At 36.2% G+C, this 24,831-nt stretch overlaps 1 protein-coding gene across 2 annotated transcripts in view; it reads right to left on the bottom strand.

Annotated features, from left to right (window-relative positions):
• MLLT10 (MLLT10 histone lysine methyltransferase DOT1L cofactor) overlaps positions 1-24,831 on the bottom strand; it is a 112,995-nt gene that overhangs the window by 62,974 nt on the left and 25,190 nt on the right. For both annotated transcript variants that reach the window (XM_042817050.1, XM_042817051.1), the window contains exons 4-8: positions 20,913-21,022; positions 16,139-16,242; positions 13,607-13,700; positions 11,522-11,617; positions 2,387-2,482 (exon numbers count right to left, since the gene is read on the bottom strand). In XM_042817050.1, coding sequence (XP_042672984.1) covers positions 2,387-2,482; positions 11,522-11,617; positions 13,607-13,700; positions 16,139-16,242; positions 20,913-21,022 — 500 coding nt within the window. The remainder of the gene's footprint in view (positions 1-2,386; positions 2,483-11,521; positions 11,618-13,606; positions 13,701-16,138; positions 16,243-20,912; positions 21,023-24,831) is intronic.

Raw genomic sequence — 24,831 nt, 5'->3', positions numbered from 1 at the left:
GGAAAAGATGAATTCATTTCCAATTTCAGCTCCCACAACAGAGCGGCTGTGACAGCAGAAGTGATTATAAACAATGATAACAGTGTGCTCACTGCAAAGACAGACTGCTGTGAAAAAGACAGCAAGTTCAAATCAATTCTGACAACACTATGTAAAGGAATACACAAAAGTAGCATAATAAGAAAATGTTCTGAAGCAAATATTATTCTCAGAAGAAAGCAGAGCTTCTCAAATTACTGAAATTTCAAAGTTTAAGGAACACATTCTTGAGGAACACAGTGTGACCATATAATTCCAAAAACTAAATGCAAGTAAATTGAGTCAAAGGAACTTAAGAAAAGAGTTTTAAAAAGGGATGTGAAGAAATTAGCCACAGAGAAATCACTTCCAAATGGACAGCAAACATTTAAAGAAAAAAATCACATTCAGTAGCTTCAATAAAAAATAACAACCATATAAAGGATCTAGAAAATACTTAGACAACTTAGGTAGAAAGAAGAGTCAGAAGGTAGAAAACAAAAAGAAACTGAAGTATTGCTGTTCCAATTCTACAATGAATACTTCCATTTGATGCTTTTTTTTAATTATTTCAGTTACAGTTCAAGTTCTAGAATTACAGTCAGCTCTTGTTCTCTGTATTTACTGTAAGTCTACCTTGCTACTAGTTGCAATGTGTTTTTGGTAATGCTATATGTTTAATGATTTTTGAGGACTATCAAGAAGCAAGGCTTAAATATTCCAGGAATACAAAAATGATTAAAATGTTCATATTATTTATAGATTTAACTACATAAATTGACTTGAAATATATACATATATATATATATATAGTACAGTTAATTCTGATTAATAACTGTATTGCTAACAACTCAGCAACGTTGCAGGTAACTTGCATTAAATAGTCAGAGGCCTGTTAAAAATGTTGTTTTACTGTTGTTAAAAGCGATAATCTACTCTTGTTCATCTTAAAAAGTGCACACCATTCAATTGCACACCTTGAAATTATGAAAAATCATTATAAATGAGGTGAGCAGGAGAAAAATCCAACTCCCTCTGCCACATTAAAAGGATATTCTAACAGGTAGGACTTAGAAATGACCAACATTTCCACGTATTTTCTTTAACTCTTACACAAATATATGGTAACACCACTTGTTAATAAAATTTTTGATGATAATTATGTCACAGAAGTACAAAAGGGATATATACCCAAGAAAGATAAGGACATATGTAGTACAAAATCTTTGTACAGGATCTTCTCACACAAGAAAATTCTCTTATAAGCTATTTTAAGAGTTGTCTGAGACTGAAGAGAAACAGGCTCCAGGTAAATTAATAAAATGATGTTTAAAAAAAAAAAAAACACAACAAAAAAAACCCACAGGGACCAGTCAGTATAATTCAAGGAGTTCTGCAATCATTTCAATAAAAACCCACCATACTCCTAACTGCACACTAATTGCAGTATCTGATTACTCTTCCATCAGAAGAGTAAAGCAGTAAATTTACCTTTTATTTAAAAATGAAGAAATACAGAATTATTGTGAGATTCAGAAAGCCACTGATTAGTAGATCTCAGCTGCTTTATCATTACCAAAAGAATACAACAGAACCAGAAACAGGACTGTATCAGAAGCATGAGCCACAAACAACAATTTTAACAGGTATACATCCTCAGGTCAATACTCCTACTACTAAGAACAAAAAAATACACAAAACATACTACAAAGCTTGCATTCTTGGTGATGATTCTTGTAGTTTATATCATTTATTAGTTGAGAGAAGAACTACAGGGACTAGAGAAAGCCAGTATTTCCATTGTTTTACCCTGTCCTGTTGCGGTCTCAGTACACCATACAACACACATAAACACATTTGTTGAATACTGCGCCTCATCAAGAACAACTACATGCGTTACAACAAGCTTCAGCATCTTTCCTAAAGAACAAAATACTCCACGTACTGATAGCTGGTTAATTCAGGTATGACTCCCCAGCTTGGATGTCAAATATTCCCATATGTTTCCTAACTTTGAAGTGAGAAAACTTAATTCTTAATACTATTATGCTATTCTGTATTAGCATCATTAGAGTCTTTTTTTGTAGTGGGGAGTGGGAGAAGGGGATAGGAGGCAAATAACAGAAGTTACTCTTTCAGAGCATAATCAGAATAGTTCTTATAATTTACCTACTTGTATTTCCTCTGAGTTAGGTATCTGCAGCAGGCTAACAGGAATATGGAACACAGAACCAAGAGTAGACTGCTAAAATAAGACTACGACACTGTCATTTTAAAGCTTTTGGAGTATAAAATGCAAATATTATGAGGAGTCAGCATAAGAAATTAAAATGGAAGATGAGTAAAAAAAAAAAATACATCAACTTACTTTCTCTGTAGTTACAGTAAGAGATGGAACCAAGGATGGTGAGGACTCCGACTGCTTCTTATATTTTTGCTTGTGTTTATCTTTCTCTTTATATTTCTGTAAGTTACAAAAGAAAACACAATTCAGCTTCAACTTTAATGTACCCAAATTCATTTTTATTTTTTTTTCATTTTGCTTTGTTGTTGTTGGGGCTAGTGTTGTTTGGGTTTTTCATTTTCTGTTTTTCTCCATATACAGATGTGGAAGTTTTCTTCCTATATGTCATTTAAATAGAAATATGAAATTTGCCGTTTCACAGCAAAGCTTATAGGTGTCATAATTACAACAATGTATGCCACAAAGTAGGATTTTAAGTTTGTAACACCTCAGATAAGCTTGTTGAGGGAAGTTTAGGTCAGAGGATTTTGTTTTGGAGAAGGATCTGTTTGTTTCAGGCTTTTTGGACCTGGAAAATAAAAATTTAGGGGAAGAAAAAGTAAGGGAAGAGGGATTTGACTGCACTGCACAGTCTTTTCAATAACTTCTTAAATGTATCAATCCAAGAATTGTTATCCTGCACTGCCAGCATACAAGCAGGAAGAGAACAACATCTACACCAAGATTCCTGTGTTATCAGATCTGTTGTAAGCACAGTAAAGACTTGATTCACAAGCCTTTCATCAGCACTAGTAACTCAGCTTTCTGTATCATCAGTGAACACATTCAGATAAACTTAACTATTTCAATGAAGCCTAAACAAGCCTTGAGAATGAAGCTGTGAAATGGAAACGAAAGCCACTGCATGAATTTAATTTTTATCATTTTACTAGGAAATTCAAACTACCCAGCAGAAATTTTTATAATTTCAGAACAATGAGGCAAAGACTTTAAAATTCTTCAAGATGAAACTTCATAGCAACATCAATAAAGAATATGAAACATTTAAATGAACATGTTGTACAATTTCAGCTTTCTTCTTTTTTTTCTACCATTATTTTTGTCTGAAAGGCAATGAAATGTAGTGTTCTGATCAAAATAACAGCCAGGAAGACTTCAAATTATATTCTGTAATGTACTGAAATAACTTTGATGGTATTCTCAATACAGAAGGATTTGTCAAGAAGGAAAGAGGGATGGATCCAAAACAGTAAATAGGGGAGGTGATGCACAGGTAGATAAAATAAATGACTTGAACAATCTGGAAAGAACATGCTTTAAATCCCTAAAGCATTAGCATCATAGCAAATCTTTCTTCTAGATCCAAAATATCAACACAGAGTTTGCTAGGACATGTTACCAAGGTGCACACAGATGGCACTGGCAGGAGTCACCAGAAGATGCTGGAAGGAACCTCACCCGAAGGCCTTTATATATGAAGATATTGACCACAGGAGGTCTGATGTTCTTTGCTTTATATTTCCTCTTCCTCTTAGGTTTTACTTCCTCCAACAAATCATGCCTCCATTTTTTCCTCTTTTCTTGTTTCTTCCTTTCTAATGAAAATTCAGGTATCCTACTTCTGAACATGAATTGACTCCAGATGGAATTAACATCAAAGAAGTAGGGAAAAATTCACTTGCAGGAAAACCTTTGAAATGAATGCTCAGATTTTACACAGATCAGAATAAATGTTTCAACAACCTGCTGAGATGAAGAGCTTTAGCTGCCAATAAATTGACTTCCTGCAGTTGCACACTCATCTCACCATAAAGATGCATACATAGCATAGCAAGAGTTCTAAAACATTATTCACTTCTTGATCCAGAAAAGGAGTAACAAAGTGACATGAATTCCCACAACATTTAACAAATATCAAAACTTTCAATCAAGTCAGTCTGAAAGGACACACAAACCAATGATCTTTCCCACTTACAAAAAAAAAATAAACAGCTGGTCCTTCATGACAACCCAGTACATGCTTCACTTTTTATCAGATTTGCTTCTCTGATCAGCCATAGCTCCCAAGACACCCATCCTGAAAGCCACTGGAAACTATCATTCTAGAGAAGGCAGTGATATCAACTGACTGACAGCAGAGCAAATCTTGAAACAGGAAAAAAAGCAGAAAATAAATACTCTTAACAAGTACTCTGCCTGACAAGAGTTCTCCATTCCCCAGCACAAGAAATCAAAAAGAAGAGGCAGGAAACTGGTATGGCTGAAGAAGGAACTGCTGATCAAACTGAGGGAGAAAGAAACATACAGGCAATGGAAACAAGGATGTGTGGCTTGGGAAGAACACAGGGATACTGTTCAGATGTGCAGAGGTGGGATCAGGAAAGCCAATGCACAGGTATACTGAACATGATGAGGGACATGAAAAATAACATGTTTCTTTAGAAACATTGGTAAGAAGAGATTGGCAAAGGAAAGTGCACCCACTCTGATAAACAAGAAGGGGGAACAGGCTTCAACAGATGTGGAAAAAGGTGAGGTAACTGAATTTTTTGCCTTGGTCTTCACTGCCAGTCCAGCTTCCCAGGTCCCTGACTGTCTAGGCAGGGGTCAGGGAAGTGAAATCCCTCCCACTATAAGAGCAGAGCATGTCTGAGGCTGCTTCATAAGACTTAATGTGTACAACACTATGGAGCCAGACAAATGCACCCCAGGGTGCTAAAGAACCGGCTGATTTGGTTGCCAAGCCACTCCCCACTATATTTGAAAGTCATGGCTTTCAGGCAAAGCCCCCAGTTAGTGGGAAAAGGGAAACACTGCTCCCATTTTTAAGAAAGGGATAAAGAAATTTAAGAGCAGGGGCGCTACAAGCTTGTGAACATCACATTTTTGCCTAGGAAATTATGAAGCAGATCCTCCTGGAAGATATTTACAGCACATGCAGGATGAGGAAATGACCTGAGACGTTAGCAATGGTTTCACCAAGGGCAGATCGTGACTGACCAGTGTGGGGTCTTCTAAAATGGAGCAACAGCATCAGTGGACAAAGGAAGGGCAACTGATGTCATCTACCTGGATTTAGGCAATGCCTTTGACATGGCCCCGCACCACACTCATTTCTAAATTGGAGAAATACAGATTTGAAGGCGGCTCTCATCGGTGCATTAGAAACTGGCTACAAGGTCACAGCCAGAGAGTTGTGATCAACAGCTCTATGTTCAGAAAGAGGCCAGCCACAAGTGAAGTCACCCGGAGGTCTGTCCTGGGACCAGTGCTCTTCAGCACCTTTCTCAATGACATGGCTTTGGATGCCTCATCCCTGCAGGCTGTCATGGCCAGGTTGGATAAGGCTCTGAGCAGCCCAATCTACTGGTTGGCAACCCTGTCCACAGCAGAGGGTTGGAACCGAATGTTGTTTGAGGTCCCTTCCAATCTAAGCTACCTATTATTCTATTTATTGTCTATGTTCACCTTCATTTATTCCTATAAAAAACTGCAAGCATCTAAAACATATGCTGCATACTATGAAATCCTACTCTGTCCGCAAGGTATCTTTAAAGACACCCATCAAATATATACCAAAAAATACGCAAATACAATGGCAAACAAAAGGGATAAATTACATTTTACTGGTTCTGTAAGCTTAACACTGCAGTTCACCTTTAATTGCAAAACTTGGTGCCTGGTGAACAGCATGTAGATACAATTTTTATTTTTATTTTTTTAAATAAAGTACCAAAAATATCTTCTAGGAACAGCTGCAAGTCAAACAAGTCAAAGAGTGACAAGTCAAACAAAGTCAACATGAACTACTAATAATCATAGTGTGAACTAGGATCCAAAACAAATAAGAAGAGTATCTTAAAGCACCATTTACTTCTACATCTTTCACAGCTATTGTTACAGAATACAAATACAGGTAGATAAGTTGCTCATATGGAAACAAAATCAAGCAGTAAACTTAATGACCTATTTTTAATATTTAGACAACATTTTGTTTTCAAATTACTAACAAGATCCACTGCATAATTTTCTCAAATAAGAACTGTTTAAGTCACCACAAATTTCAGTAGATTCTCTGCTATGATTGCTCAAAAGTTACTCTCCTCTAACTTATAATGTGGCAAAGTACCAACGCTGAGGAGTCAAGCAAAGGATACTACAACACACTGAGATTGAAGAAAAAAAAACATGACAGTCCAATTAATGCAGTTACTTCAAAGTGTTAGAAAACTATTGATGAAACTAAAATAAATAATGTCATAATAATGAATAAAATATGAAGACTTAATAATATAAGAAGTACATAATGGTTATTTTTAAATGAAAGTATTTCAGTTGATCCCTGCAGGGTAGGGAGGCAATCTGGAAAAGCAAAGTAATCTTTCTTTCTCAAAAAAGTCTTTTGATGAGTGTGGAAAGAACTTACTACAAAAGCCAAAGTGAAATACTTTCACAAAGGAATATAAAAGAGCAGCTAAGGCTCCTCCATGGTCTTCTCTCAAGTCCCTCTCTGCACCATTAAACCTTGACAGACACAGATTGTTTTTCTTTAAAGAGAAAAAATATAAAGTTCACTGTAAAGAGAATTTCTAAATTTTGCTAGCCATGGAATTTTTCTTGTATAGTTTACAGAAGCTATTATCACATTGTAGCAAAGAATTTTATATTTCTCTGTCCTGGCCCACATATATCAAAGCACTTCTGGTACAGACTTTTAGTTGTTTCAGTTGCTAAAAATAATAAACACAGAATGCCAGTAAGCTTGCTGAATTTTCCACAAGTGGTACAAAACTTTTCCATGACACAAAGATTGATCTCAGACATTCGAAATTCCTGCTTTAGCTCTTTCCAAAGATAAAGCTGCTAGCAACACCAGCAGAATAAGGTGTTCTTCCACAGCCTCCTGTTCCCCAAGTATTTTCCCCAAAAACCTTGAGGTAAACACTTGGGAAGTGAAAAAAGAGGAATTAGAGCAGAACGTCAAGCAAGATTCTACAATCCCACTTAAGAGGTACACAGACTCATCTGTAATCATTTCTAAAAAACACCTCCCCATAACAACTAAGCATTTTTAGTGCCATAGTAATTAGAGAGTAACTAAGCTATTTATTCTGTAGTTTCAAATTGCTCATTACAATTCAATTATACCTAAGCTTTTTAGTTGTTTTTTATTGTTACATCTTTACACATTAATTTTGTAAGCACAGTGCCCAAATGAGACTAATATTTATTCTAAAGGAAAACAAATCTTTTCAACTTTTCAACAGTTCATTTGCAAAATTGACAGCTATCCATACCAATATTTTCAGACCAACCCCTTCTAACTGCAAAACAATACTTTTTAGTATTGACAGAATGGTCAGAATCATAGAAGTGCATGAGTTCAAAGGGATCTTTAAAGATCACTTAGCCCAGCTCCCCTGCAATGAACAGGGTGCCCCATTCAGCCTGACCTTGGGTATCTCCATGGACGGGGCATACACCACCTCTCCGGGCCAGTGCCTTACTACCCTTATTGTAAAAAACTTCTTCCTTACATCCAATCTAAATCTCTCCTCTTGTAGTTACAAACCATCCCCCCCCTGTCCTATCACAGTAGACCCTGCTAAACAGTCTGTTCCCTTCTTTCTCACAGCCCCCTGTAGGTACTGAAAGGTCACTCTCAGGTCTTCCCAGAGCCTTCTCTTCCCCAGGCAGAACAGCCCCAGCTCCCTCAGCCTGTCCTCACAGGGCAGGTGTTCCATCCCTGGGATCATTTTTGTGGCCCTCCTCTGGACGCGCTCCACATCCCTCCTGTACTGAAGACTGCACATCTGGACACAGTACTAAAGGTGAAGTCTCACAGTGCAGAGTAGAGGGGCAGGATCACCTCCCTTGACCTGCTGATCATGCTTCTTTTACTGCAGCCCAGGACACAGTTGGTTTTCTGGGCTGCAGGGACACACTACTAGTTGAAACTTGATGATTATTGTGGCCCTTTTCAACCCAGGCCATTCTATGACTTCAGTACCTGCAAGTACTTTTCAGTCAGGCTCTGCTCCATCCGTTCATCCCCCAGCTTGTATTAATAGTGAGGACTGCACTCAGGTACAAGACCTTGCATTTGGGTTTGCTGAACCTCTGAGGTTCGCCTGTGCCCACTGCTCAGCCTGTCTAGATCTCTCTGAATGGCATCTCATCCCTCATACACGTCAATCATACCAAACAACTCAGTGTCATCTGCAAACTTTATGAGGATGTACTCAGTTCCACTGATGAAGATATTAAATAGCACTGGTCCCAGTACTGAGTCCTGAGGGATAGTTTTTCAGGTCTGATCAAGATAACTACATCCAGTTTTCAGCTCACAGTTTCTGTCTTTTTGAATGGAAGGATGCCCAAAGTTCAGATTATCCAGATCTCCAAAGTACAAAGATGAAAGACAGAATAAAAACACACTCCCTAAAACTCTTTATTTATATAGAAATAAAAATACAAGTATTTACTCAGAATAATCAAGATTCCAAATGGATTTGCAGAGGACAAAATAAGAAAAATCACTCTAAATGAATTACCCTTCTCCTCCAAGATGTAGTATATAACATACACAGTACAATAAAATAAGTACAATAAATAATAATCACAGCCTGAATCCATGATTGAGCACCTGGTGAAGGGACATAACCAGCCCTAGGAGCACAGGTGGAAGCAATTCACCTTTGTGACTAGAAGGGTTGGACCCTGGGTCCACCCTTCCCTAACCTCATTTAAGGGCTGGCAGCTGCAACAGAATTACCTCCTTGGGAGTGTTTGGTGAGCCCTGATCCTCAGAAAGGGGTAAGTAATTCCTACTTTATTGCTAGATTGTAAGCTCTGCCTTTCTCAAGTGATCAAAAATTTGTTTAAAGCAACTGTATCTGCTACTGCTTATCTTTACAACTTTCGTACCAAACTTGTTCCATTGGCCAATATTTTGCAAAGCATGGATATTTATTAACTCTTAAGTATGTCAGACAAAACTCCAGAACAAAAGCCTGTAGTCATGAAAACTTAAGTGATTTACAAATTCTGAAAACTGCAACCCTTTTCTACCAAGCAATGACTTATATTATCAATTAACTTAATTTTAAACAGCATCTTATGATACAACACACAAAGCAAATCAAACTTAATTGTGTAAAAATGCTATAGCACGCTCTGACAACATCTAAACATCAATCCAGAGGTAGCTTCATTACACACTGTTGCTTTACCTAGTGTTACAGGTCATGCAGTCTTCTGGAGAACTGTGTTTCAGTTCACAAAAAGTAGAAAAACTTAATCCTATTCATTGCAAACTTATCACAGCGGCAGAAAAAGGTCAGGAATTGCAATGGCAAAATACAACACTAACAATATCAAGAACTCAAACTATTTCACAGATATTATAGCCTGAAATGTATCTCCAATCAAAGTCACTTTTTTTGTTCTGGTTCAGACACATGAAATAACTCAAAGTTTCTTCAAACTTCAAGGTTTTGTCAATTTGAGTAAAAATCCACACATGTACTTTTTAAAAGCACGACGTGCAATACAGTAACAGTGGTAGATTAAGCAAACTAAAGAGAAAGTAAAGCTAGTAGACTAGCAGAGTCTTAACCTTAAATTCTGGAGAAGAGGAGGCTCAGGGGAGACCTCACTGTACTTTACAACTTCCTGAAGGGAGGCTGTGATGAAAAAGGGTCTGGCCTCTTCTCCCAGGCAAATAGTAGGACCCGAGGAAATGGCCAGAAGTCGTACCAGAGGAGGTTTAGGTTGAACATTAGAGAAACTTTTTCTATCAGAGGGTGGTCAGGCACTGGAATGGCCTGCCCAGGGAGGTGGTGGAGTTGCCATCCCTGGCAGAGTTCAAGAGGTCCCTGGATGAGGAGTTAAGAGAGATGGTTTAGTAGCTTGTGGTACTGGGAATGGGAGGGTGGTTGGACTAGATGATCTTGCAGGTTGTTTCCAACCTTGCGATTCTATGATTCTATGAACCTGGAAGTAATTCTGTGGTGTCATTCAAAATTGTTTCCTTCCATGCTCATATTGCTAAGGAAAAAATGCCAAGAATCCATACTTTCATTATTTTCAGTCAAATTGTGATTCAGAGGTACTACTACATCACAGTGTGCGTACTCCTTCAGCGCCAGATGAAAACAGGACTATTCACCACTACTATTAACCAGACATAAAGACATCTTTTTAAAGGGTAGTCCTGGAACAATGAAAATCAACACCATCCACAGTGGAAATAAGCTTGAAAACAAATCCAATGTTAAGGAGACTAGTGCCCTGAAGACAGATATTTGTTATTAAATGCCACTATACATATAGCTCCTCCAGGTAATACACACTTGTTCAGTACATATTTTGTTTTTCTCAATTTGTATGCTTTTGAGAAATACAAAATTCAGTCCACCCATACTCACAGAAAAGTCTATTAAGTTAGTAGTATACAATGAATGCAGGTGAGCAGTTCTGCATGTATTCTCAGGAAGGAGACTTGAAAAAAGGCTCAAATGTAATTTGTATTGCTGTGTCACTGTTTGTTCTTTCTTTGTGTTGTATTTAGATAAATTTCCCACAGACAAGTATTAATTCACAGCACTAGAAATGTAAAATAATCACCATAAATTTAAAATTCATTTTTAAAAATATATGAAGTTAAATTGTTACGAGAATTCACCAATGACAAAGTTATCACTTGGTTTGCTACCTTTCTACTTCACTGGAAGAATTCCAGGTGAATTACAAAGTATTTTGCCACTACGGTAGATCTGATCACCAGTACTATTAAAACGTGTCAAAAACAGATGTAAGATCCCTGATGGGGGGGAAAAAAAAACATGCAACAGACAAACATGATGAACTAGATGTTGAGTACTCAACATTTGCTGAATAATTTACTCCCTTTATTATTTCCCTCCTGGTCACAACAACTATACAAAAAAGAAAAATCTCTAATAGAAGAACAAAGGCAAATGAAGCTGCACAAAAACAGCCTTCCCAAGAGACATGTTTCAGGGTGTATCCCAAAACCAGCCATAAGGAAGCAGGAAACGGAAAGCACGCATACAAGCACACCAAAGATGTTTTTTGACTGGACCCTAGAACCTCTAGCTCATCACCTGTGTTATCCAGTGCTTCAGGAACAAGATTTCCTTCATGCTTTTCAGCAAAAGTTAAGGTAAATGTTTATCAGAAAGTTCTACTATTAAGCAGATGTGCCACATAATTAGCAACGACAAATCCACTTACTTTTTTCTCCTTCTCATGATGTTTATCCTGAGAGTGAGAGGAAGAATCACTTAAACTTTGATCATATGACCTATTAGATCCCCGTTTGCTCTTTTTCTAAAAAGAGAAAACATATTTATGGATATACAAAAGGAATCATCTGAATAAACAAAAAAATAGAAAGCACTTCACTGATAAAATGCCTTAGTACTTGAAGAAAAAACTTCAGTTTCTGAAAGCTTGACAAATAACTAATACTAGTAAAATTAACAAGACTACTGAATGTACATCCAGAAAATGTCTATCCACTCACTGACTTTCATACCTCCCAAGCAAAATGTTTTAGCAGAGAAAAATACGTTATCTTCTAAAGGTTAAAAGATGATAGACACACTTTTTTCAAGTTTTCGTAACATAAAACAGAGAAGATGCTGCTCAAATGAAGAAGTTGCATCACCAACACTGTTACATGCCTAAAATGCAATGTGAGGCAACTGCTTTATGGCTTCACCATTTATCAGTCAAGTGACCTCTCTATGACATTTTCTTTAAAATTGTGGGTTTTTTTCTAAATAGGATACATGTTGCTACAATCATGTCATAAGCAGTACATAATGGAAATCCATGAAAAAAATTATGTTCAAGAGCCTATTCTGAAGCCACATATATTTATGCTACCCAGTGCCTAAAAAGTGTTTCTCACTGTATTATAACTGAGGTAGCTCATAACCGAGTTATATAAACAGCTTCAAGTCAGTGCTTTTCCAACTGACATCTTTGGTAATTATACAACATCCATCATTTTCAGTAATAGACAACTAATACCTGTATTTATCAGGCAACAGCTCTAAAGAAACATTAGAACACTAGCATGATCTTCCCAGTTTTTACTGTTCTTACCACTTGTAATGGCAAGCTATCATGTCAAATGTGATGCTGTGTCTTTACTATTACCTTGTTTTAAATAGTTGTACGTATTCTCAAACACAGCTGCACTGGCATGTTAAAATCAAATGTACAGAAATATAGAGCTTGCCTTCACTAAGTAATGCCTGCCTAACTTCTGTTCTTTTCATATACTTAGCTCAAGATTTACGTTTTTAAAAAATAGATTGATTTAAGTCTAGAAGACCCTGACTTATCTTCATTATGAAATTCATCAATATTCACAGTTAATCTCCCTGAGCTTATATTCTAGAAACCTAAAAGGGTTAATTGGCCCTATTTTTACTTCATTGCAACATGAGTAAGTCTCCAAATTATTCAGCTTTTCTGCAGAGAACAAGTAACCTACAAGTTTCACCATATTTACAGCAACATATGAATTTCAGTCCAAATGTTTTAATTTTCATATGTCAATGTTTGTAAATAACGTTTTTAAAATATCACTGAACTGTTTAAGTCAGCTTGCCCAGAGAGGTGGCAGAAGCCCTGTCCTTGGAGACACTGAAGTTCAGACCAGTCAGGGCTCTGAGCACCTGATCCAGATGTAGGTGCCCTTGTTCACTGCAGGGGAGTTGGACTAGACGGCCTTTAAGGGTCCCTTCCAACTCAAATGATTCCAATTCTTTAAGTCCACACATGTACACGTAGATATGGAACTGCCAAACAGATGTTAAAGGGAAAGCTTGAGAAGCCTGACACAAAAAGGTGCTGAAATAACTGAGAAGTTTCAAAGTTTTCATTTTTTTAAAAACATCAAACCCCAAGCTGTGTTCTTGAGATTGTGTTTAAGGGAACTAATGAGTAGAATAGCCACTGGCTATACAGTGAAAACGGAGCAGAAGGAACAACAGCAAAACAGAACGACAGATGGAGAAAGAAATGGAAGCCTTCTTTACAAGCCAATATACAGAATAACAAAGAAAAAGTATTTTCAACTACTAATTGCAAAAAATACAAATAAAAACTAGATGCATATGTTATTTCTGCCAGAGGGAAAAAATACACATTTAGAAAATAAACAACATTTTTATCTAGAATCAAAAGCTACAAGAAAAGTCTACCTTCTGAGCCACATGAAAATATAATTCTTAGTGTTAATAGCAATTCAGAGTGAAAAAATAAGTTAGTATCATTAATGTACAGAATTTAACCATTACTTACCAGCTTACTAAAATGGTATTTACAGTAGCCACAATATTGGACATTATCTGCACCATTGCCTTCTTCTTCACAAAGAAGTCCTGCAAACTGTGCACTAGAAACAAACCAAGCAATATTCATGACAAGCAAATACCAACATGCACCAAAATAACACAGTTGATAACATATGGATGCTTGTATTTGTATTTAATTAGAGGAGATTTCCACACAAGCGACTTCTAACAGCATGCCAGCACCTAATCCACCTCTGGCAACTCTGGAAAAACCTGTTGGTTACCTGCAGCTGATGACTTTCTCCTAGATCTACAAACCATTCAAACAAATGTATAGCTTGAAAAATTTGAGTTATTTTTATAAATAAAGACAGCAGTGATGATTATTAGCTCAAACTGAAGTCAAAATTATGTACAGAAAGAATAGGTTGGTTTTTGCTTTGTTTTTAAACAAAATTATAGTGTGGACCCAAAGAAGAAATTCTTCTGAAGTTGCATATATCCTTCCCTGCTCTGCCAAGAAAATTACTTTTTTTTTTTTTTAATAGAACTTCAATGACATAATAAATCTAATATATTTCATGGGTTTAAAAGACTGTGGCAGGTTAATTTCTTTTAAAAGAAGAAAATGACTTACAGTGTCACTTTGTCTGGGCTAATATTACCTTATTCAACTACATTTTTCAAATCAAATTTGCTTTTCACCATTAGTAATGTTGATTTATTTTCTGTATCAAAACCAACTTAGATATTGAAAAACCAAGTATTCGGTTTCATTTTCCTCATCATTTTCATTAGCATAATAATGCAATGTTACAGACAAAGTTATGCAAGGAAAGAAGTAAATGAAAGAACAACATACAGGGCAGCTTATTTTCATTGTTTTTAAAAATCACTTTCCCCTCATTTATATATAATCACACTCTTGTGCAATCCAGTAATACTGTCTACTAAACACATGCACACCTACAGCAGATGCCAGCTATAAGCAAAGATCTGTCATTCTAAGCTTGTCATAAAAAAACAGATGGACTCCAGCTCTTTCTTCTTCAGACATTAGTTTTGTTAACACAGAATTGACACAGCTTGATCTGGATCTGTGTTTCCTGAAGTTTTCACATTTTCCTTCCATTTCACAAATATTACAGAAGCCTCTCAATAACCTCAATACAGTATCAATAATTCCCTGGTTAGAGATCATTTTTTGGTACATATCTGTTCACAGTGAAACAGAAATCCTAAGAAATGGCAAGATAACAAAAGGTATATATTTGTAAGTTGAATGTGATTCCCAAGTTCTTTTTACACTTGCTGATAACAAGACTTTGGAAGAAAGAGACAACAGATGAAAAGAACTCTTCTTTCAAATAATTGGATGCATACATTTTTTCCATGTCCACAAGCAATTTTCCAAGGAGGTATGCAAGTTTTTAGGAGCAAAGTCTGTTCTCACCATATAACCAAACTCGACATTGATTACATCCAATGAAAAATCAGATGGTTATGAAGAAGTAAGACTTCAACATCCCTCCAGATAACTAAGTACTGAAGGAGCAAAACAAAAAAAAAACAACAACAAAAACCACACAGAGAGGCCCCCACCTCTGTAAGTGAGAATGTGCTGAGTTGCAAAAAAATCAGTACTTAATCTGAACAAGACATTCAAAGTAACACCTGGTTACACTGAAGAAAATATTTTTAAGTAGGTGTGCAAATACTTTTTCTTAGACTGAGCTTCTGCACAGAAATGATGGAGCACAATGGGGCACTCATAAAACTGATGAGTACATCTACAGCCAACGTACCTCAATAATCTGTGTAAATCTGCTATTACAAAAAAGCTTCAGCTGAATTTGAAAGAGTAAATATCCCCCAGAAGTTCTGGGGTGGAAATCCCTTTGCCTCATCTTACTTGCTGACATTTGTTGTCATCTAATACAGTCTCTTTTAGAAACCCATAAAGTGAGACAAGCATCTACTGAATGCTTGCCAACCACAATAGCTTAAAGTGGAATAAATCAGGCAGACATTGCTGTTTTTTCTCCAGCAGCTACAGATGAAACCTAAATAAATAGTTCAGGATAGACGTGTACCACGTACATAATGCTAGAGAGGTGAACTACTCCAAATGTTTGAAAACCAGAAGTAGTCACTTTACTGCTGTATGTTTCAACACTTTTTCCTACTGATTTATCAAAAGATAACATCAAATCACCAGGTCAACAATTCACATTCCTTCCCATGCCTGTATCCTATAAAACATCTAAAAAAAGAGGATAGGAGAAGAAACACTAAACCTTACTCACATAAGCACAGAGCACTTAACACAACACAAAGGAGACTACTTCTGCAGTTCCCAGCAATGTATATGATACCACAGCCATACAATCAGTAAACTCTAATAAAATTATTTCTACACAAACCACTTCACTGTATTTCTTCATCACAAAATATTCTAATCAAATTTATTCATTTTATATTATAGAGTTGACTCTCTGGAAAATTCTTTCAGATATGTGGAATAATAAAATATACCTACCATGTTACATGAAAAGCTTGTCGACATCCGTGTTTATTACATGTCATGCATGCACCTGTGGCTGCTTTACTTTCTCTGCCTTGTTCATCACAGATATAGCATGTCTATCAAAGAGAAAAATACTTAATATGATGAAAAGCAAACAAATAAGTTACATGTCACAAGAAATTCTAAGGTGAGAAGTGTTGGATTGTGCATCTAACCTTACGTAATAACTCCTTTATAAAGAAGTCTAATTACACTTGTTTGCAAAAGAAGATTATCTGGTAGACACTTTGGATCTGTATAACATTTGATCAGTTCTAAACGAGTACAAATACTAATTTATTTAAATTCTGTACTGCTACTCAATCAGCCAAAATGGTTAAACAACCAAAGGCTAATAGCATTAGGCTTTAGGATTTTCCTGGCTTTCAAGTTTGCATTATGTCTTTTTAAGCTGCAATCATTTTGACAGTCATTTAACAGTACTTGTAGCTACGACATTCAGAAACATCAAACCAGACTGAGTGCCTACCAGTAGTGGGTACCATAAGGTATATGTGCATATATCTACACAAACTACCAAAAGAAAAGCTGCACGCTTAAAATTTTACTTGCACATTTGGTGTAAACAATTTTCAGAAGTCTCACAGCATGCTTCAATATACATACGACATTCAGTTACCTTCAATTAAATACTGAGTTTAACAGAGTTCTGCTTTAGTTTCAGACAGTTTCATAAGCATCTTAGAAAGTAATCAAGAAAGAACTCTCTGGAAACAAAGATCAAATTAATACACCAAACCTATTTCAAGCTTAAAAACATGCTAAAATGAGAAGTTTCTATTACCTGAAAATCTTTTCACAGAATTTCTCACATAAATTTGCCTTACTGGGATACAATGGCATTTTTATTGAGAAAACATTCTCAATAAAATGTGGGGGAGAAAAAAAATCAAGATAAAAAGAATGCAATCTATCACATTGTTTCATATGTAGCTGATGAACAGGGATACTTGTATGGAAGCGCACTATTACCCACTAGACATCACTACAAACTCTCACTAGCATTTCAGTGAGAAGCATTAGTCAAAAGTACATCTTCTTCCACCTCTCCTCTAATAACCAAAATGTCATCTAGAAAAATCTATCACATCACATTTGTATCATCAGTTGCAAACTACAGCCCACATAAAATTTAACTGTTTATCAGCTCATTCTTAATGAATCCAGCACCAGTACAATCAAGTTACTCCTCTTAAATATGACAGAATCTTACTGAAGGGACAAATATCAGTGGTACACTGCTATCCATAGGTATTCCATTGTAAGACCTTAGGTGTAACTGATTTGTCCCAACTGCAGTGCAACCTTCTCCAGAAAGGCAAGGGAGTAGGATAGTAAATAAATAAAAAGAACATAAACTGATGTCTACTACCCAGTGTTTAAGAGAAATGTCCCAAAACATCATTGAAATTGAGAATGAAAAAGGAAATAAGGCAAAATTGATGTTCTTTACAAAAGGAGTGAAAATGAGTGAAGTTTTGAAATCGGAACTGCCTTGAACAGTTATCCATCTTCAACACTTAAGTCAGCCAACTAAAGCATTTTTGTTATTGTGCAAGACTCTGAGGTAGGTGAATTATTTGGCATGGTTTTCTCTAGGCTTCTGAGGAGGACTAACAGCAGTAGCTAACACAGCCCAACACCATACCCTATCTCCTAACACTTGAAGGCTGGGGAAGGTGGAATTTTCACCCTGCTCCCGCTGTGCCAGGTACCACACACAACGCATCGGGTCATTTGCCAGGGTCGGAGACTGGCCACTTTTTAGCTTTCCATACCATGATCCGACACGTGAAGATTTTATTAACAAACTCGGTCATAATCTTCAACTGCATCTGAATAACTATTTCTAAGTCTCAACGTAGGGTAGCTCTGTAAACAGACCTCAATAGATCCCATACAGCTCAAGCTCCAGTTACCATTCTGTTTTGACAGAGTTTTGCCTAAAAAGTTTTCCTCACCAAAGTTCAGAAGTGGTGTAAGTGCTCCATTTAGTAAGGATGTAGGTCCTGTTCTTTGGCAGTGTATGCTGCATTCAGGACCCCTTAAACTGATTTACAGTAAAATGATTGAAAAAAAATAAGACTGACTGGATACATTACAAACAAGTTTAAACACAACACTGCGGACTGCCTACCCAACACAAATATCTAGAGACATTTTGCAAAGCTGCCTTGAGTTGTCTGTCAGTAATTTCCCTTCGAAGATTCAAAACTGTAAACCTTCTCTGCAAAAAAAGCCAGAAGGGAAGACGAAGGGAGGAATGTCTTGCAAAAAGAAAAAAAAAAAAAAAGTAATGTGAGAAGCAGTTTATTCTACTTGTAAAAGCTACCTAAGAGAATTGCCTATTTACAGAATTGAACTTAGAATTTGTACACAAGTTTCTTATTGTTGCAGCAAATAATGAAATAAAATTTTAATAGCTGCCTTTACTGCTAGGTGGATCAAGAAACTCCAAACGCACTTATTGTTCAAATCAACTCTGAAGAGGCTCTTAAAAGCAATAATTATATTCAATTACCACAGGCTTCAAATGTACCTGAGAAATTTATCTAAGAAAGACAGATAAATCTCTCATAAAACAAGTAAGAGATTATACATGCACAAGCAGCCAAGAAATAACAAACATCTATTCAATACGAAAGTGATTTCTAGTCCATTCCTTTTTTGGATGCAACTATGTAAGAAGAGCTTTTGTATTAACTCACTCATCAGTTCACTCAGTGAGTTTACACTGTAACATGATGGCTTTTATCCAAGCAGCAGGTAAACTCCACAGAATGAGTGGCCATAAGCTCATGCTCTGGCATCATCTTTGTTCCTTCTTGTACCCAAGATTAGAGTTCTGCATAATATTATGTATTTTACAACATAAAATAAGGAAACAATTACATAAAACAATCCCATGTAAATCAAGTAGTATCTCCTGGCAAAATTCCAAGGAGGTTTTTCTTTCTTTTAGAGACTTTAGTATGAATTCTCATGACAATTTTTGTTGAACTACGTTTTATCCCAATTCCATACGGAAGACCACTTCCAGACATACACAGCTGCATACACAAAAATTAGTCAGGACTTAACAAGAAATCAAATCTTTCTAGACATCATTCTTTTCCAACCAAAGTTGACAAGCAGAATCAAACTGACTGGAACTGTGACTCCAAATTTGCAATTTTTGATAAATTACATTTTCTAATGTATTATACTGGCCTGTATTAAAGTAGTTTTAGACTGACAGCTAACTTGGAAAACCGTCCCCAACCTGAACACCAACAAAGAAGCAGAAAATTAAAAATTGGACAACAGGAACTCTACACTGTCTGTACGCCACTAATATTCAATGAAATGTTTTAAGTACATTAAGGAAGAACCATTTCAAATTAAAAAAAAAAAAACCACTATGACTACTGATGGAGGAAAAGGAGCAAACAGAAATTCTATTGGCCCAAAGTTGAGCAGGGAAAAAAATGCTGCTTCACGTCCAAGCACAAAACATCTATTGGTTCTGCACTTACTCTTACTATTTCAATTTCTTGCCAAGCAGAAGTTCACAGTCAAAAGTTGATACAGATACTCAGGTAGTACAAATGAGAAAACATTAGAAAGACCTACAGTTTGATTCTTTTCATACACTGGTAAGTAGGAAGGGAAAAACCTGTGGAACAGCAATATTAGTGAATGAGACAGATAAGGAAAAGACCAACATATTGAACAGGAAAAAAGACTAGAAAGACAGGAAAAAGAATAATGTGGATTTTTCTGTGAGAGAAAAAAAAAAAAAAAAAAAAGCAGAGACATAAACTGGGAAAAAAAACAAAACAGAGAGGTTACAGAAACAACATGACATGGGCTGGTTTCCCTGTAGGAAATGACATGTTCTGTTTTTTTTTAAATACAATGAAGTGTATTCTTCTTTTGCTCCTATGTCCACCAATCATCATGGAATAACATAAGAGAAAGAAACTAGAATTAAAAGGAACTGTACAAAAAAGTGTTAATAAAACTACTCATAAATTGAGTTCACTGCCTACAAAAGGGAAAACACAGAAATTCAAAGGAGGGAGTAGTTAATATCATGGGGAAAAGGCAGTGCAAGTGGAAGACCAAGTAGAAAAAATAAGCTATTAGTATAAAATATTAACAATTTTTTTAAATAGTCTTGCCACACTTCAAAAAAGATTCCATCTCACTGACACTTATTTAGGAGCAGCTATTCTATTTCTTCTATAGGCAATTAATCCTGCTAAAGGAAGCATTGTTTACAAAAGCAAAAGTCTGCAAGATTTAGCCTTAATATATTGGTACTGCTGTTCTTGTTTATGAAATTCTTATTAATAATTAAAACACTAGGACTAAATGGTAATTAATATTAACATTTCAAATAAGGTGTAATAATATTCTTACATATGGGACATATTTCACATTGCTTTCAAAATAAACCATTATTCAAAGATATATAAAGCAGTATTTTTAATTAACAAAACAGTCCCCACTCTGTATAAGAATAATCAGACACTGCAGATAACTTTGCAGTTCAACTGAATAACACAGCTTTCTTAATTCTTGAACTTATCATTGATACATGGAAGAAAACACACAACATTACAGTAGCTATTGATAAATTTTACGTAAACTGCATTTAAAGAACTGTAGTTTTAGCTTATTTAAAGCTCACAAGTTTGCAAATACACACATTACATACAGATAAAAAGACTCATAATTATACCTTATTGTAACGATCATGAGGAACGGACTGCAACACAATAGGTTCCATTGTAGCGACATTCGCAAACTGCACCTCGGGAATGTACAGAGCACAAACCACATGAGCCCAACCTACAAAAAGTTACAATTGTATTTAATTTTAACATTTTCTAGAAGCTCAAAGGACATTTCAATTTCTCTACGAAGAACCTCTTACAACACTCTTCTCCATTAACTATTTTAACAGTTTAAAACATTGCAGACCTAAATGGCTTAAATCACATTCACTTTTCATTTTATATTACCCAAAGTTAAGATGCACTGTAAAATATTTTAAGTTTATTGTGTGGAGAATTCCTAAAAATAATACTTCATGAACTGCAGACAGTAATGATTCTTACAAACACAAATGGAAAAGCAGTTTCTTTCTTTAAATTACTTGGACTACCACAGAAAACACTTAAAAACTATGCAAATTCCCACAAAAGAAAAATAGGGTCTGAAGAAACTATTCATGCAAGCCTTACTTTCGTGTAAGACTTTCTGCGTACACTTTTTACTTAAACAAAACCATTCTGAATTGACTAGACTCATCTATTCTCTCCAAAGCAAGAAATCCCACATCGTGCACACACACACACACACACACACATAAATATATACCAAAAAAAAAAAAAAACCCCACATACCTATGATTTTTTTTTAATTTTCCTAGTTTTGAAGATTTAGACAACTTACTTATTCTAACTAGATCAACTCCTACATCCAGTCCTGTTCTAAGCCACTGACCTGGGGCTCAGTTACTTACCTCATTGTACTTTAGCAACACTTCAAGAAATAAAAGTTCCTAAAATAGCATTAGGAATGGTGGGGAAAGGGGGGTGGAAGGAAGAAAACTCCTCAGAAAGAAAACTACTGATTTCAGGCTCTCCTTCCATGCTAAGATTCTGAGAGTTACAAGCTTGTTCCAGTAGAGACTACTTTGCCACAAGTGTAAGAAAACTGTCCATATTCTATGCTTGGCTAAATTCAGCAAAATTTAACCCAATATCAGAAGCAACTGTGCTGCTTCATCATCATATTCATAAATTCTTAACACAAGGAACAAGTATCCGACTAGTAGAAGAGTCGAGAAAATGAAGTACAAACTGCCATTTTGAGCCACTTTTTAAAAAATTTTCTACAGACCATTTTAAAACTATCACTAACAAACTAACAGAGAAAAAAGAACACAAAACACCTATGAACACCTCAGGTTGTATGTTCTCTGTTTGATATATCTTCAGAGAATTAGTGTTCATAAGGATTTTCTTAAGACTTGCACACTGCCTTGAGCCACAGCCATCTTACTAGAGACAGATAAGGAAACGTTAACATGGTGTTAAAGGTGGATATTTCTCTTTAAATCTCCTCCCCTGAAAAAGTATTAATCTAATAACCCACTAAACCCACAGAAAAGTGACACAGTGTCTACATAGCAAAACAAATGACATACATCAGCACTGACAAACTTCTTGGAAAAGAGATTAAAAACTGCTCAAGGAACTAAGGACCAGGGACCTTCTCCACCTGTTTCCAGTATCTTCTTCAGATCCTAAACAATCTGACCTTTGCAAAAAATGACAACTTGCCCAATAAGAAATTAAATCACAGGGAAGGTTGCAGCATTTTTATCCCCATCTACAAGCCACAAATGCCTAAGCCTGCATGACCTCCCACTAGGACTCAAAGAGTCCATGCACCAAGCTACTTAAGTGTTACTTTGTCCAAGGTTTCACTGGTTAAGAAAGACTGAAGTATCAGAAAGCTCATCTGGAAGAACCAAAACCAGCACACTCAGAAGTTCCTTCCCATGAAAGCATGGGGAAGAAATTCTTCCCTCACGAGTATTGCTGAGGACTGGTTTCCTGAAGAGGCTGTGCAATCTCCATCACTGGAGAACTCTGCAAGGTCTGTAGACCCCTCCACAAAATTTATCACTGAAGGGTGGCCAGAGCGTTCAGTTTCACCACAGAAAGACAAAACAGTAGTGGAAAACAGAATAGGAAGTAAACAAGATTCACCTTTTTCCTGAACACCAAAAGATTATTCAAGACTATTCCAAAGCATGAAACCAAGGACACCCGAAAGGAGCAAGTGTGACAGCTCACTGTCTCAATGATGGAAGAATGAGCTACTATTACTAGCATACAAGTAGCCTTTATTTCCAACCTTCTGGAACCAAGAGGCTTTTGACTGCATAACAAAGTGAGAAAATGCCTCCCCCATCTTCCTAGGGAGGAAAGTGAATGGCCAGGGCTTTGCTTCCTGCTCTACCTCCTCCTTATGCCTTTCAGATTTTTAAACTCTAGAAGCATACATAAATAGCACAGAATGCAGAAACAAAAAAATTCAGTATCATCTTCCCCAAGAAAACATCTCAAGAGTGCAGTCGTAAGGCTACATACTCATGTGCTTATTATCACATGTGGTTTATTTCAGTCCATATTAGCCCAGGCTTAAAAGGCAAAATGAAACAACACACAAACACACAAGACTTTATTTAGCCAGACAGAGCAGGCCACTTTCATTGGAGAGCTCAGACTCTCAGGACAGAACCCAAATATTCCCCTTCCTTGTCAAGTACTTACACCATTCTGCTGCCTGGCCCAGAGAAGCTGCTACTCCCTTCCCCTTTAGACAACTCAGAGACTCTCCTGCCATCTTCAAAGCTGAGTAGTTTTGTCTATTATTTCTTACTAGATGACAGAGACACTTTTTTGCAAGAATAATTAAACAAACAGACACCCACCCAAATGTGTGCATGTATACAACTTGCTGAAGAAGCAAGCATTTTTATCTGGATTTATAATATTTAAGGCCACATTAAAGTCACATTCTTCAATTAGCTCCATACATAAGTCATAAACTTCATATAACTTATTACAATATTTCTGGGGAACTATACATCTTCCACTCCAAAAAAAGACATAATTAAATTAAATTGAGGTTTCCCAATGCTTAAGTGTGAATACACACATCTCAAGAGTAAAACAAAAACAAAGCTTACTGATGACAGCCAACTTAAAATATACGTTCAATATATTTCAATTGCACTTTCTAGTTTTACTTACTCATTACTTTCAGTAACTTTAGGAAATTCTAACAGAAATATTTATGCATATCCACTTTATTTTATAAGGTATACTCAAGTGTAGCTATAACACTTTTCCACATTTAAAAACAAGCCCAAGATCTACTTCAGTAACAATAATGACAAAAACAGTAATTTCAAACAGCAAGAATTGAAAATTAACGCCAAAAAGCCTTCAAAATTAAAATGTATCTTATGAAAGCTTTTTACTCGAGCCTCACTGCCACCATTTTTTCTTTAAGTATCTGTCAGAAAAGAACACTGAGATTTGCCAATTTTAGGTTTTGTCCTGGCATGTCAAATGCTTAATTACAAGTCAGAATCCATCCTCATTTTACAAACCTTTTGCTGAGATTCTGATCTCAGATGCCTAACTAATTTTCACCTCAGTGAAAACTCTCTAACACTGCATATTCAAAATATTTAAGTATGTAATATTCATTAACGTTCAGTGTAACAGACCTCAAGTTCCAGAGCCTTAACTAAAAGTCTGTCATCCCAACAACAGCAAACAGGTAACTATTTCATCACTAGTTAATAAAAGCTGTTGCCAACACATAATTGTATAGTAACAACCAAATTCTCTTACAGTAATAATCCACCCTACCACTCAAATACAGAGAAGGCAGAGTGCTAACAATTGCAGAACAGGCTCTGGACAATCGATGCCAAAGGAGCACAGCAGAGCAGTAGCAGCCAGAACCATGAAGTCACAGAGAAGTCCAGCTGCAGTGGCAGCCTGGGCCCAAAACAGAGCTCTGTGATGTCATCACCATCTCCTAACTCCAATCTGACCTCTGAATAAGAT

This window comes from Centrocercus urophasianus, unplaced genomic scaffold (assembly GCF_019232065.1).
Source record: "Centrocercus urophasianus isolate 14NV4802_14NV808 unplaced genomic scaffold, USGS_Curo_1.0 seq_16, whole genome shotgun sequence".
In the NCBI taxonomy this organism is placed as follows: Eukaryota; Metazoa; Chordata; class Aves; order Galliformes; family Phasianidae; genus Centrocercus; species Centrocercus urophasianus.
The sequence above is the reverse complement of the archived record's forward strand: the minus strand, read 5'-3'. Positions and strand labels throughout refer to the sequence as shown.